Genomic DNA, 15,321 nt, shown 5'->3' with positions numbered 1-15,321 from the left:
ACATTCTGTAGGCATTATTGAATACACTGGGAAAAAATGCCGTATGAACATTCTACAAGTGCAGGGCTAACTTAAAGCATTTGTTACCTCAACACTTCACATTCCTGATCTGTGTCTGATGTACTTGTATGAGAAAGTTTCCTGTTCTTTTTGTATTGCTTCCTTGTGTTAAATCCCTGGTGTTCCTACCAGTTCCCCTGTTTTACTAATAAAAAATGACCACACTAAGCTACAGAGCTCCTCGTGGTCAGTTCTCTAGTTATGCTGGGAACTCAGTGTACTCTCCTCCAATGATCAGACTTGTTTTGGCACGCCCCCACTGCACAGCCATTCACTGGCAAGCTCCATGCGCTGCTGCTTCACCTCCCCCCAGCTGTTATGCAGCTGAGAACAGGGGAAATGTGATCACTTATAAAAAAAAAGGGGGGGGAAAGGGTATTTATAAAGCTATTTTATATCTATACAAAAATGTTTTGCCTTTCATTTCTATTTTAACCTGAACAGTTTGTTTTACAAGATGATCATTTACAAACACTTTAGGCGAAATCAGAGCTGTATTCCTTACAAAGTCAGTTACCAGTCTGTGCATGTTAACATGGGTAGAGTACAGAAGCGTAACCTCAGCGGGGAAGCCGGGGACAGGTTGTTTTCTAAGCTGTATTTCCTTCTGCGACAAAGAAAAGTGACTAAAGCTGGCCATAGAGGAATACGTTTTTTTTGTTGATCAGCTAGCTGGCTGATTAAAAAAAGAAAATGAATGGATTCCCCCAGCAACACATTTAAGGTGGATGAAGAAATCCTCCCCAATGCACAACTGTATTCTGACAACGGGAATTCCTTAGCTGTCAGAATAGACTAATCAGTGTTGCAGCCGATCAAATGAAAAATTTCCAACATTGCTGTTAGAGCATGGGTGTCCAACCTTTTGGCTTCTCTGGGCCACATTGAGTGTAGAGAAATTTTCTCAGGCATCATATAAAATATATACTATTAGTTAAGGTATATAAGTAATAAAATGCTGCCGTGCCCTTCCCGTGCTCCCGTGCCCCTCCCCCCAGCACTAATTTAACACAACTAGTGGATGACCCCTTCCGAGGCTGCCTCTGTGGTCATGCCCCTGACTCGACTTCCTTCCTCCCCAGCAAAAAATAAATAAAAATTGTCAGGGGTCAGTGGGCCGCATTGCCTGCGGTTCTGGGCCGCATGTGGCCCCCGGGCCGCAGGTTGGACATGCCTGTGTTAGAGAGAAGCCAATCAATAAATCAACGTCTGTCTAGCAGGACTGGCCATGGATGGATCTACATTTCCCTGGTGCCTGCTGAACTAGGCAAGTGTTGATCCATCTATGGCCAGCTTAACCTTGCTATACTGTCTGGCGAAGATGGCTGGATCACACAACTGACTGAACAGAGTTTCAAATTCTTTGGCAGGTAAAGAAAGTCCTGGGGCATTTGTCCTGGTTGACAGTGTGGACCAGGCTTGTGTGTGGTTGTGGGGAAATCACATGATAACACTTTTCTTAGGTTTTCTGTTATACTCTGCCAAATAGTCAGCAGTGGAAATTGATAATACCACTAAATGTTCAAACGGGTTGGAAAGACAAGGCAGGTAATGGCAAAGGCACAAAATATCTTTAGTACAAGCAAAAGGACTTAAGACACTAATAGGTGTATGTATGATCATCCATGCCAAAGTCTTTTTCCTTCTACTATATTTTAAGGTTATTGCAATGATATCAATAGTAGAGAGTTGCCATACTAAGAAGCATATTTTTGTCTCTTTTTGTTCCAATTACAAAAAATATTTAGCAATACAGAATATCGCAATTGTTTAGTGCTTACATGGGCAGTCTGCCAGCAACTTGCGTCCTATAGCCCCGTACACACGCACAGATTGTTGGCCGACCGCTCGGCCGTCTTTTGTCTAGTGTTGTTGTGTTGGTTGAAATGTGCTCTAGACTGCACACAAATTTTCTCGGCCAACAACAACCAACTGCAGAAGTGATGTCATGTTCTGGTTTACTTTTCGTGTGTTTTTTCTTCTCTGAGCATGCCCAGTCTTGCTCATCCCATTTTTGTCTGCCGAAATCTGTACTGACTGACGGAAAATCGGCCGTACTGTTGTTGGCCAACAAAAATTGTATAGCCTGCACACCAGATTTTGTTCGGCCGAAAAGTCACAGTCGGTTGTCGGAAGCATCATACTGAAAAAACAAATTTAAACCCGCGCTGCACAATAGTGATAATTATTCAGTGAAAAACTGTGAAAGTGTGCAGCTGCTGCAAACACTAAGAAAATCTTAGAATAAGTGAATAAAAGCAAATTTATGCAGCGCTAGCAACAAATTAGTGATAAAAAAATAATTGAAATAAACCAATCTATATCATATAAATCCAATGTATAATAATATTTCAATCACATTAAAGTGCATTAATTTCTGTGATAATTAAATAAAGTGCATAATTAGGCTGAACAAATTAATAAATATAATTTCCAAGTGAAAAGTTTAAAGTGCATAAATGGTGAAATAACTTTATTTCACCATTTATGCACTTTAAACTTTTCACTTGGAAATTATATTTATTAATTTGTTCAGCCTAATTATGCACTTTATTTAATTATCACAGAAATTTATGCACTTTAATGTGATTGAAATATTATTATACATTGGATTTATATGATATAGATTGGTTTATTTCAATTATTTTTTTATCACTAATTTGTTGCTAGCGCTGCATAAAGGAAGCATCATACTAACAAGCCGATAATCGGCCATTCGGACGTTGGCCGAAAATTTACGGCCAACAATCGGTGCGTGTGTACGGGCCTTTAGGCGGGACTCCAGAAGAGGTTGTCAGTAGTCTTCAGTGAAGCAGGGGGGCTGGTAGACAGCTGATAGATGGCAGACTGAAGCAGGCTGGTACTCCTTGTGGCTGTGCAAAAGGATCCAGACAAGAGAGGTTTAGTTCTTTCTTTACTGGTGCACAGATATGTTCTTGACTGGTGCCTGAACATCCAGAAGGCCCCTAAGCTATCCCTCTACAGCAGATACCTTTCAATGCATTACACCTAAATGCCCCAACAAAACAGGATTCTCTCCCTACCTACCCTTACACTGCAGTGTGCCCAATGGCCTATGAATTGGAAATATATATATATATATATATATATATATATATATATATATATATATATATATATATATATGTGTGTGTATATATTGCCTCTGGGCCTTAGACAGCCACTAAAATTCCAGGAGAACCTGTGGCGCCAATCAGGACTTAAAGCTCCTCCAAGCTGGCCATGAGGAGTCTTGTATAGAAGACCTACTAGTTCTTTGACATGTTTCCCTAACAGCAAAAGTAAGAAACAGTCATCACTTTATTGCTTTGTTTATTTCCTTAATAATTGAGTGAGCGATCTTACAATTGCTCTCTCACTCCTATGCCCTGCTAACCTAAGAGAACATCAGTACTGCTCTTCACTTTAGCAATGACAGCTGAACCAGCAGCACCTGCTTACAATGCTCCATCGGTGCCCATAGCTACAACCACTAGGATTAGCACAAGAAATGTCTCAATGTGAGTCGGGTGCAATGCAGGAACCCCCAGTGGATTCACTGGGTTCCCGCATCGCACCAGTGGGAACCAGCACTAGTAGCCAGAGTAAATTAATATTCTGACCAATGGAATGCATTAATGCTCAAATGCTAGATGTACCAAAAAGTACCTAAATGGCTGTGCAATATGTGGTTTTAGCATGTTTTATATGCAGCATTTTCCTTCCAGGATTTCTGGCATTCAGAGGGGGTTTTAACTACTTCCAGACTGCCCTACACTATAAACTGCAGCAGGGCGGCCCGGCTGCGCAAAATCACGTATAGGTACGTGATTTTATGCAGGGGATCTCGGGGGACGTGCGCACACCACCGGAGTGCTGCTCCTGTTGGGATTAGACACAGCAGGAGCCAATCAATGGGTCTAGTGGCCACGATGGCCTCCGCCCACCTGCGATCATGCAGGAGAATGACAGAACGGCCCTCTGCCTATGTTCCATCACAGAGGAAGAGTGGGATCTTGTGTTTCAGCGAAGCTGAAACACAGATCTCTCTTTTCCTCTGGCACATCCATCCCCCCACACAGTTAGAAAGTATTCCCTAGGAGTACTCTTAACCCCTTGATCACCCCTAGTGTTAACCCCTTCCCTGCTAGTGTCATTTATACAGTGACAGTGCATTTTTTTTAGCACTGATCACTGTATTAGTGTCACTGGTCCCCAAAAAGTGTCACTTAGTGTAAGATTTGTTTTCTGCAATGTCACAGTCCTGCTAAAGATTGCTGATTTCCGCCATTACTAGTAAAAACAATAAAGACAATAAAAATGCCATAAATCTATCCCACAGTTTTTCAATGCTATAACTTTTGCGCAAACCAATCAAAATACACTTTTTTTTTTTACCAAAAATACGTAGCAGAATATATATTGGCCTAAATTGATGAAAAAATTTTATTTCTACATTTTTTTTATTGGGAATGTTTTTTAGCAGAAAGTAAAAAATAATGTTTTTTTTTTTTTTTTAATTGTCAGTCTTTTTTTTGTTTATAGCGCAAAAAATAAAAACGGCAGAGGTGATCAAATACCAATAAAAGAAATCTCTATTTGTGGGGGAAAAAAAACATACATTTTATTTGGCTACAGCGTCGCATGACGGCGCAATTGTTGGTTAAAGCAATACAGTGGCGTATTGCAAAAAATGGCCTGGTTATTAAAGGGGTAAAACCTTCTGAAGCTGAAGTAGTTAAAGATGCCCCATGTGCATGAGGCCTAAAAAAGATGTGAATATACCAAAAGACCTGACATTTTAGTCTTCATTCTCAGAATTCAGCTTGTAATTCCTTGTCTGAGAAAGCTTTGAATAGTGTTACTAAAATCCATACATATCTTAATAGAAGTGTCGGTTGTCTCTTTAACCACTTGCCGACCGCCCACACAGATTAACTGCGGCAGGGCAGCTCAGCTGCGCATAATCACGTAGATGTACGTGATTATGAGACCGCGTTCCCGCTGTGATTAGACACAGCGGGAGTCAGGCAGCGGGAGGAGCGGCGGCGATCGCAATAAAAACAAAAAAAGTCAAAAAATCGCTATAAACGCTATAACTTTTGCACCAATTAAAATACACTTTTTGGAATTTACCCAAAATAAGTAGCAGGATACAAATTGGCCTAAACTGATTAACCACTTAAGCCCCAGAGGATTTGGCTGCCCAAAGACCAGGCCCTATTTTGCGATTCGGCACTGCGTGACTTTAACGGACGATTGCGCGGTCGTGCGACGCTGTACCCAAATGAAATTGACGTCCTTTTTTTCCCACAAGCAGAGCTTTCTTTTGGTGGTATTTGATCACCTGTGCGCTTTTTAATTTTTGCGCTATAAACAAAAAAAGAGCGACAATTTTGAAAAAATAACAATATTTTTCACATTTTCTTATAAGAAATCCCCCCCCCCCAAAAAAAAAAATGTAAAAATCTAAATTTTTTAACATTTTAGGCCAATTTGTTTTCTGCTACATATGTTTGGTAAAGAAAATTGCAATAAGCGTCTTTTTATTGGCTTGCACAAAAGTTATTGCGTTTACTAACTAAGGGAAAGATTTTTGTCATTTTTATTGGTTTTTTTTTAACGAGTAATGGCGGCGATCTGTGATTTTTTTTTTTGCGGGACTGCGACATTGCGGCGGACATATCGGACCCTTGACTGACATTTTTGACACTTTTGGGGGTACCAGTGACATTACTACAGTAATCAGTGCTATACATAAGCACTGTTACTGTAAAAATTACACTGGCAGGGAAGGGGTTAACTTTATTGGTGATGCAGGGGTTAAGTGTGTCCCTAGGGGCATGCATCTAACTGTAAAGGGGTGTGGGTAGTGGTGTAACAACAGAGACATACGATCCTACATAGCAGGATCGTATGATCTCTGCAGTTACATCAGGGAGAATGACAGGCGGCTATGTTTACATCAGCCGCCTGCCTTTCTCCATCTCCACCGGGAGATCGCGAGTGACCGGCGGACACCGGGTCTGCCGGTCACATGCGCTGACATGTTAGGGAACAAGCAGGGGCAGGAGTGCGCCACCGGGGGCACGCGCTCGCCCCCTAGAGGCTCTCAGGCTAACGACGTATTTCTACGTCACTTAGCCTGTACGGGGCTGACTGCCGCAGTAAATGTACTGTGGGTGGTCAGCAAGTGGTTAAAACATTTGATTTTTTCAATTTGTTTTATTGGGAATGTTTTATAGCAGAAAGTAAAAAATATTGTGTTTTTTTTAGAATTGTCGCTCTTTTTTTGTTTATAGCACAAAATCTAAAAACCACACTGGCGATCAAATACCACCAAAAGAAAGCTCTGTTTGTGGGAAAATAAAGGACATCAATTGTATTTAGGTACAGCGGCGCACGACCGTGCAATTTTTTGTTAAAGTAATGCAGTACCTAATCGCAAAAAATGGCCTGGTCATTAAGGGGGTAAAACCTTTCCGAAGCTGAAGTGGTTAAACAAGTTGAGTGAAGCTTTCTGAAAGTTTCACTCAATTTGTTATAAATGCTTACTGTATACATATTGCTCTTCGGAATACCATTAACTGGCTGAAGCCTATGTGAACTAAGCCTTCCAGACAAAATGCACGGAATCTCGCATGCAAAAGCTTTATAATCACTTCTAATTCCATGTCATTACATAATTGTATCATTCAGACTCTGAGCTTTCAAAATGTATTACTACTATTTATGAATTGAAAACCACTCAGCACCTACTATTCAGAAAACGGTCAATAGAATTACCCATTGTGGTGCTACAACCAGTTGCACAAATGAAATGGAGCTTTAATTGGTTATAAAGACACTTGATGAGATCACTTAAATAATGTAATACCCTGCTAGCATAGCATTGTATTATAAATGCTAACACTGGTTCATTAACAGCCAGGTTATTGGAACTTGAGTTTAAGCCAAACCACAAGTATTCTTACTGAACTTGAATATCTGAAAAAGCCATTCTCTATATTTGTCTATTTTCTTGTGTTTTCGAAGGAAAATGTGAATGTTATGCCCTAATTTTTGATTTGAAGAACCCAAATCTGGTTGAATGAGTTTTGATGCAGTGCTATAAGTGGATGAGATCCCTAAAAAGCATTGCTTAGTCTTGCTGCTGGGCTCTTATGCTCAGTGACACTTGTGCAGAATGTACACAATGGAATCCTCACTTTCTGTATACAATGTTATTGTACTTTAATCTAGTCAATTCAGTCTCCTCACCAGCACTGGAGGGTTAGCAATTAATCTACAAATCATGTGAGATTCCCCTAGAATGGTGAGAATTCACACATTTCACACATTTTTCGCACACAATACATCTACAGGAGCTAGGAGACTTTTTAATTTTTGGATATTTAAAAATAAAATCACAGCTGGCTGCTTATTAAATTGGAAAAGTATTTTTAATAGCATTCAGAACTTTGAGCCACCAACCTAGAACAAGTATGATCAAAAACATCAGAGGAAATTCAGAACTGTATGCTTTTTTGGCTCAGTGACTTAAAGCGGAGTTCCGGGCACAGAATCGTTTTTTTTTTTTTCAATCTCCCCCTAACAATCACCCTTACACATCGATACATCCGCTAATCCTGGTTAGAATGGTGAAATAATGAGTTTGCAAGAATAAAATCTTACTTTATATAATTTCTGATGTGCGGCGCCATCTTTGTTGTGGATTGCCGAGTCCGTTGTGGGGAAATGTCTTCCCTTCTTCCTGATTCCAGTGGGCGTAGGCCTGTGAGTCAAGAAATGAGAACAGTGGTCGGCCGCCCATGTGACTGCAAAGTGCATCATGGGAGCGCCGAGGAAGAGCTCCCAGGACGCATTGCGGCACGGAAGTGACGAGGAGAGCCGAGGCGCAGGAGGGAGGAAGTCCTTTGAAAGGTGAGTATACAAACCTCTGTAAACAGGTAAGTGAAAAAAAAAAAACTATGGGAATATCCAATTCTGACTCAGCGGAGGGTAAGGAATACAATGCAGTAATTATTAGAAATTGAATTTTGTGCCCGGAACTCCGCTTTAAAGTACTAAAGAAACATAGTCACTAGTCAGGAGCAGAAATTTGTCAGACTGTGAAGTTGCAGGTTCTTTAGGACTTAGAGGACCATTTATAGTAGATCATACACTATATTACCAAAGTATTGGGACACCTGCCTTTACACGCAAATGAACTTTAATAGCATCCCAGTCTTAGCCCGTAGTGTTCAATATTGAGTTGGCCCACTTTTTGCAGCCATAACAGCTTCAACTCTTCTGTGAAGGCTGTCCACAAGCTTTAGGAGTGTGTCTATGGGATTGTTTTACCATTCTTCCAAAAGTGCATTTGTGAGGTTAGGACGAGAAGGCCTGTCTCACAGTCTCCGCTCTAATTCATCCCAAATGTGTTTTATTAGGTTAAGGTCAGGACTCAGCAAGCCAGTCAGGATCCTCCACCCCAAATTCGCTCATCCATGTCTTTATGCGCCTTGCTTTGTGCACTGGTGGGCAGTCATGTTGGAACAGGAAGGGGCAATCCCTAAACTGTTCACACAAAGTTGAGAGCATGAAATTGTCTTGGTATGCTGACGCCTTAAGAGTTCCCTTCACTGGAACTAAGGGGCCAAACCCAACCCCTGAAAAACAAGCCCACATCATAGTCCCCCACCACCAAATGATGTGGACCAGTGCAAAAAGCAAGGTCCATAAAGACATGGATGAGCGAGTTTGGGGTGAGCAAACTTTACTCACCTGCACAGAATCCTGACCTCAACCCAATAGAACACCTTTGGGATGAATTAGAGCAGGGAATGCAAGCCAGGCCTTCTCTCCAACATCAGTACCTGACCTCACAAAAACGCTTCTGGAAGACCGGTCAAACATTCCCATTGACACACTCCTAAACCTTGTAGACAGCCTTCCCAGAAGAGTTGAAGCAGTTATAGCTGCAAAGGGTGGGCCAACTCAATATTAAACCCTACGGACTATGACTGGGGTGCCATTAAAGTTCATGTGTGTGTGAAGGCAGGTGCCCAAATACTTTTGGTAATATAGTGTATATATAGTGTATATATAGGATAGAGGACTACTGAAATCCCCCTCATTGTCTTGTGGACTGTGTACACTTAAAGCCTTTGTTACTCCAACACTTCATATTCCTGATTTGAGCCTGCTGTGCCATATACTTGTATGAGAAAGTCTCCTGCTCTCTTTGTATTGCTTAATTTATGTGAAATCCCTGGTGTTTCTGCTAGTCCCTCTGCTTTCCTATAAAAACTGACCACACTAAGAAGAAGTAAAACCCCATGGTCAGTTCTCTGGTCTGAACCAATGATCTGACTTGTCCTGACATGCCCTTGCTGCACAGCCAATCACTGGGAAGCTCAGTGTGCTGCTGCTTCTCACCCCCCCCCCCCAGCTCTTATGCAGCTGAGAACAGAGGGTGTGTGATTACCTAAAAAAGGGAAAAGGGTATTTTTTATGTTTATTTTTTATTAAAATATGTATACAAAAATGTTTTGCCTTTCATTTCTACTTTAAACTAAATGGGTTGTTTTACAAGGTAATCGTTTACAATCACTTTAAGCCCAGCTCTGGTTAAGGACCCCCCAATCAAGTGCCCTCTCCTCTGGCTGGATTTTATCCTATTTTTAATACTTCTCTTTTCTAGATGTCTCCAGGCTGGTCACATGATATGCAGTGTCTTTCAATCATATCCTGGTGGTGGGTGGCCCCCAATATTGCAAAGAGTGGCACTGCTCTCTGTATCATTACACTGTGAGTGTGGTGGCACCATGGTGACACCCCATTAGATAGCGGACCCTTGAGGCCCTACACTGTTTCTATCATCTTCTGGGATGAATGATGCAAGGCAGGCCTCATTTATCCCAGAGGACTAAGGATATCTAGTGACATATGTAATGGCAGGACATAATTATTGCAGGGGATAATATAATTACAGCACTGCAGAGGAGTTGAGTTTTGCCACCAGTAATTTTACAACACCTGAAGATTTTTTGTTAAAAAATAAAAAAAACTTCTATTTGGCCTTTAAGGCTAGCTGTGGGTCCATACTTAATGAATATGTGTTCTTAACTGGCAAGTAGTTGAATGGGGGGCCCAAAACTTGGTCTCGCACATGGGCCCCTTGGTGTCTGTTACTGCAGCTAGGCAACTAACTTCTTCAGAATGGAAGGTCAACCATGACGGCTTAGTATATTTCTCACAGATTTGCTTTCATTGTTGAAGTGATGTCACACTGAACCCAAAAGGATAGTACTTATGCCAACTTGAAGAGTTTCCTTTGTTTCATCATCCCTGATTGTCTTTTGCATCACAACAGTACAATCAAATGATTTAGCTAAGACATCTAACTACTTTTGGATTTCCTGCATACTAATGAAGAGACTAAGAAAAGCTCATCAGTAAATGGACAGTTCATTAGAAATCTGAAACAGCACTTTAGGTACAACACATCTTGAGAATTTGTGAATTGTGTCATGAAATTGGAAAAAAGGAAGGAAATGGAAGCCACTCCACATGCCATTAATATAATGAAACCCAGAGCTTCCACTGATAGGTACATTACATTAATATAAAAATATTCACTGAAAGATTAAATTGACTTCTAATTATAGTTCCCACTTAAGTGTATACTTGAGATAGTGCTATATATTAACCTTTTTGTCTTTGCTATTATCACAAACATTTCCTGCATTTAAGTGTTTTTGGTTAGAAGACAGAGCTTAGAGTTTTACAGGACACTTAAAAGGTAATTGATGACAGGGTAATTGGGATTTTGAATCTATGCTACCCATTACTGTCCTCGTTCGCTGTACATGGGGTGCCATCATTTTAATAACTTGGCATCCAAAAAATCCATTAGTTAAGTTCACAACAGGCAACTCATACTCCTTAGCAGTGTCTTGGGACAAGAGGATGATAGCAGTTTCATAGGAAGATTTATATATTTCGGGATTCGCCAGCCATTAATGCCAGTTACTCTAGATAAAGTTGGTAACAACACAAGAAAAAATGAAAAATGTCACTTTAGGTAAAAGCGCACTGCTTTAAAATCAAATTTTTTGCTTTTTCTCATTTATAATATGTAATCATATTATTGGTTAGTTTGCTTGGGGGGAAGACAAAAAAACACTTAAAATTGAAAGTGTTATAACTTCCACCGGAGCAAAGTTTCAGACTGTAAAAGCATATAGCGATGCTAGTTGCCTGCTCTTGGGACTTGAGTGATTTTTTGGCTTTTGCTGTGTATGAAAAAAATAAAAATGCTATTTATTATAGGAACCACACTTCATTGGGTTTTATTATTAGTATGAAGCAAAGAGCCAACATGTGCGAATCCTTATACCAACAGTCTGTGTTTCCATTGTCTAATCACAGTAAATAGCTAAGCTGGTATCAATTTGCTTGCTTTTGGCTACCAAACATCATTATCTTATGTTGTACACAACTAAGAAACTTATATAAGAGATAAATGTTCACATCCAGTTGCAGCTGAATACTGTTATGTGTTCCCACATCAAACTAAAGTGAATATATTAGGAGTGCAGTGCAACCAATCAACTTCTTATACTTTAAACAATTAAATATAATGATACTAAATATGTTACTGACTATAAAATAATGGTGACATTGCGTGACCCTACTGGTTACTCTATTACAACAAATAAAGAATTATTCAATTCTAATAAAATAAAACAAATTAAAATGTGTATACCTGCAGTCCTTTAAGTTAAAGTCCATAAAAAAAGTGAATTTATCCTCCACTTCTACTTATATTTAAATATGCCGTGTTCACCACTTCTGCTCCACAACTTGTCACACAATCTGCTTACCTGGAGAAATTGACCTAAAATGTAAAATACATCACCACATGCTTAGCCCTTTATTTAGGGCATTTACCATCTTCTGTAGATCTCTCCAAATTTACCAACAGACCACCCCCTCTTTCTCAAAATACTGGGCTCCAGTTACAGTATAAAATTTCTCCAATCCCCCATTTTTAGCTCAAAAACAATAAAAGGCCATCATTGTACATTGTATTTAACAGCATCCTTTATTATGGAGGTTGTAAACCCAAATTTTTATTTATTTTTTTTCAACCTGAAAGAGAAACCCATAATGAGCTAGTATGCATCCCATACTAGCTCATTATGAAATACTTACCTTAGAATGAGCCCCCCCCCGGTGCCGCCCGCTTACCTCTATGACGGGCGACATGTTCAGTCGCCTGTCTTCCGGGATCGCAGGATCCGGCCATCTGATTGGGAGCCTACGGTCACGGCACGGGTCTCTGAAGGAACGGCACCAGCGTCCGTTCCTTTAGAGCGCATGTGCCAGTGATGTCACTGGCTGAATGTAAGGTAAATATCTCCTAAACGGTACATGTTTAGGAGATATTTACAGTACCTATAGGTAAGCCTTATCATAGGCTTACCTATAGGTACAACTTGCAGAGGAGGGTTTACTTCCTCTTTAAAAACAAATAAAAGCCACTTATAAATAAAGTGCACTCAAAACCAGTGCACTGTGATATGTTTACTTTAAAATATGTATCTCCCCATTAAGAGTAGAGCATCACCTCAGTAGAAAAATGCTGTCCATCCACTTTTGAGTTTAACAATAACCTCACAATCTCTGCCCCAAAGCTCTGCCCCTTGACGAAATCGCTTGGTCTGTGCCGAAACATGTCGAGATTCAACTTGGAATGTCATTGTGCATACCCAGAACTGGACAGACAGCATTTTTCCACTGAGGAGATGTTGATGCCTTACTCCCAAAGGGGTAATACAGATATTTTTAAAGTGAAAATACCATGATGCACTTTATTTGTAAGTGGATTATATTTATTTTTAATTAAGGATAGTGTTTAAATATAATGTACAATAATGACCTTTTATTTATTTTTCTAGCTAAAAACAGGGATTGGAGAAGTGTTATACAGTATCTTGAGCCCAGTATTTTGAGAGAGAGGAGGTGGTCTGTTGGTAAATTTGGAGAGATCCATTGGAGATAGTAGTAAATGATCTAAATAAAGGGCAAAGCACATGGTAATCTATTTTACACTATAGGTCAATTTCTCCAGCTGAGATTGTGTGACAGGTGCTAGAGCCCTTTGGGATTAATAACATTATCTGAATCTGAAGTGGTGGTTATGGGATAGATATTTATCAAAAGAATAAGAGTGACAGGCCTGGAGCTTGCACCTAAAGTGACCCTTTAGGAGCAAGCTCCAGGGCTGTCACGAAAATGAAATTTTTCACCTCTTCTGCTGCCAGCACCGTTGGTCACCACTCTATTAAAAAGAAAATGTCCACTGCAGACCTTTCAGAAACTGGAGAAGAAGCACTTCAGGGAGTATCAAGCTCCTGGTGCCCCACTGCACTTAGTGGTACATGCCTCCCACCGACTTCTATGTCTTATAGAACAAAGTAGTGATGTGGAGGTCAAGTGGGAGGTTTCACTGGGAGCAATGGAGAACCAGCAGAGCAACACTCCTGGAAGTGTAAAGCCTTGTACACACGCACAGATTGTTGGCCGACCGATCGGCCGTCTTTTGTTCAGTGTTGTTTGTTGGTTGAAATGTGCTCTAGACTTGCACTGGACTTTTGTTGGCCAACAAAAAACAACTTCAGAAGTGATGTCATGTGATGGTTGACTTTCCGTGTGTTTTCTTCTCTGAGCATGCCCAGTCTTGCTCATCTGATTTTTGTCTGCCGAAATCTGTACTGACTGAGCAACAATCGGCCGTTCTGTTGTTAGCCAACAAAAATTTTATAGCATGCACACCAGACTTTTTTTTTCGGCCGGAAATTCGCAGTTGGTTGTCGGAAGCATCATACTAACAAGCCTACAATCGGCCGATCGGACGTTGGCCGACAATTTACGGCCAACAATCTGTGCGTGTGTACGGGGCTTTAGTTTCTGCACAAACTTCAGACAGTGAGTTCTCTTCAATGGAACTGTGTCCAGGGGTCCTGGCAGGCAGAGAAGTGAATGGAATTGTTTTGCAAAAGGCTCACTTTAGGATTAGTCATTAGAGGCAGCATCTATATTACTTTCATTCCAGTTCTTTTACATAAAACCCTGTTTGTTTTGTGTAGTAGCTTCAGCTTAATTATGACTGCATACAATTAATCTCTTGTTATCTACAAAACAAATCGTACCTGGTATATGGCACAGTCCAGATAACCTGAAATCCGTTAAATCAAGATGACCTGGAAAGTTGAACTGATACAATAGCTGTACAACTTTTTGAAGTTTAATGCAATCCAATGCTTTACCCTTGAAGGAAAAACATAGGTTTTCATTTAAGCCCCCTTCCCTAGGTACAAATGCAGACTTTTCCTTCTCTTTGCTTCCAGGTCACCCAGCAATAGCATAAACAGTAAATTCTGTGTAAGCTCTAAATTATCATAACTGGAGCTTACACAGGGTTTACGATAACCTCCCTATCCCCTTGTGACGGTTCTGGACCAATCACCAAGCTCCTGAACTGTCTAATGAGAGGAAGAAGAGTGAATAATAGGTTTCTTTGAACTGGAAGTTTCAGACATTTTTGTTGCTCTCTGCAGCTGCACAGTTGTGGGGAAGTAAAAAAGGTGGCTATGATCTGCTGGGGAACTTGACATTACAACTAACTTGTTGCTTTTACCAAAGACTAAAATCAATTCAAAATTGTTTTTCCAGTATTTTATGGATGTTAAAAGCTGTTTTTAGAGGAAGAATGTGGAATGTTTTAGGATGAAGCATTGTGTGCTAAAAATCGTAAGTTAATTTTGAAAGGAACATTTTTTTAAATTGTTTGTGATGTTTTATTTTTTTCAGCTTGTGACTTGATGACACAGGGGATTTTAGCCTTAGTGACATCTACTGGTTGTGCCTCAGCAAATGCCCTTCAGTCGCTGACAGATGCCATGCATATCCCTCATATCTTTGTACAACGCAACACAGCTGGATCTCCACGAACTGTCTGCCACTTAAATCCTAGCCTGGATGGAGAGGAATACACATTGGCTGCTAGACCTCAAGTTCGCCTCAATGATGTCATGTTGAAACTGGTCACTGAACTTCGATGGCAAAAGTTCATAGTATTTTATGACAGTGACTATGGTGAGTACATACTTATCTTTATAACATTTCCTGTATATTTATTTATTTTTTACAAAGTATTTATTTTTTACAAAGTGTAATGATGGACATTGCACTGCAACTATTTTTGAAGAG

The 15,321-nt window shown here is 40.2% G+C and overlaps 1 protein-coding gene across 3 annotated transcripts in view; it reads left to right on the top strand.

Annotated features, from left to right (window-relative positions):
* GRID1 (glutamate ionotropic receptor delta type subunit 1) overlaps window positions 1-15,321 on the top strand; it is a 1,530,549-nt gene that overhangs the window by 398,233 nt on the left and 1,116,995 nt on the right. For all 3 annotated transcript variants that reach the window (XM_082268262.1, XM_082268263.1, XM_082268264.1), the window contains exon 3: window positions 14,923-15,207. In XM_082268262.1, coding sequence (XP_082124388.1) covers window positions 14,923-15,207 — 285 coding nt within the window. The remainder of the gene's footprint in view (window positions 1-14,922; window positions 15,208-15,321) is intronic.

Source organism: Pelophylax lessonae (genome assembly GCF_965119305.1).
Source record: "Pelophylax lessonae genome assembly, chromosome: 9".
Lineage (NCBI taxonomy): Eukaryota > Metazoa > Chordata > Amphibia > Anura > Ranidae > Pelophylax > Pelophylax lessonae.
The sequence above is the reverse complement of the archived record's forward strand: the minus strand, read 5'-3'. Positions and strand labels throughout refer to the sequence as shown.